Raw genomic sequence first — 461 nt, 5'->3', positions numbered from 1 at the left:
GACTCGGTGCCCTTCCTTGGGTGGGTTGGTGGGCCCTTTGGGTGGGGGCATGGACTTTCATAGTTACATCCTCCTCTCCTGCCTCCCTGGCGTGCTGACTGCTCTCTGCCTTGCAGGTTTCAAGCTGAACAACAAGCTGCATCAGGTGGTGGTGGCCCGCTATGCAGACGCTGACATGGGTGTGGACTTTGACAACTTTGTCTGCTGCCTCGTTAAGCTGGAGGCCATGTTCAGTGAGTGCTGGCCCCGGGGCAGGGAGGGCAGGGACAGAGGGACAGGTTGCTCACCTTGCTCTTGTGCCCTTGCAGGGTTCTTCCACAGCATGGACCCCGAAGGTACCGGCACTGCTGTCATGAACCTCTCCGAGGTGAGAGCTCAGCCCAGTGGTGAGGTGGGCCCAGAGGTGGGGTGGGAGACAAGGGGACAAGGCACTAAGGTGAATGGGGCACCTGGGGTGGGTG

General features: G+C 60.5%; 1 protein-coding gene across 1 annotated transcript in view; it reads left to right on the top strand.

Moving 5' to 3' along the window:
- Positions 1 to 367, top strand: part of LOC104074592 (calpain-1 catalytic subunit-like) — a gene marked incomplete at its 3' end in the record, with an annotated part of 8,698 nt that extends 8,331 nt beyond the window's left edge. Inside the window, 2 exon segments of the mRNA XM_009574762.1 lie at positions 117 to 233; positions 309 to 367. Coding sequence (XP_009573057.1) covers positions 117 to 233; positions 309 to 367 — 176 coding nt within the window.
- Between the last annotated feature and the right edge of the window lie 94 nt (positions 368 to 461).

The sequence above is a fragment of the Fulmarus glacialis genome, unplaced genomic scaffold (genome assembly GCF_000690835.1).
Source record: "Fulmarus glacialis isolate BGI_N327 unplaced genomic scaffold, ASM69083v1 scaffold18513, whole genome shotgun sequence".
NCBI lineage: Eukaryota > Metazoa > Chordata > Aves > Procellariiformes > Procellariidae > Fulmarus > Fulmarus glacialis.
The sequence above is the reverse complement of the archived record's forward strand: the minus strand, read 5'-3'. Positions and strand labels throughout refer to the sequence as shown.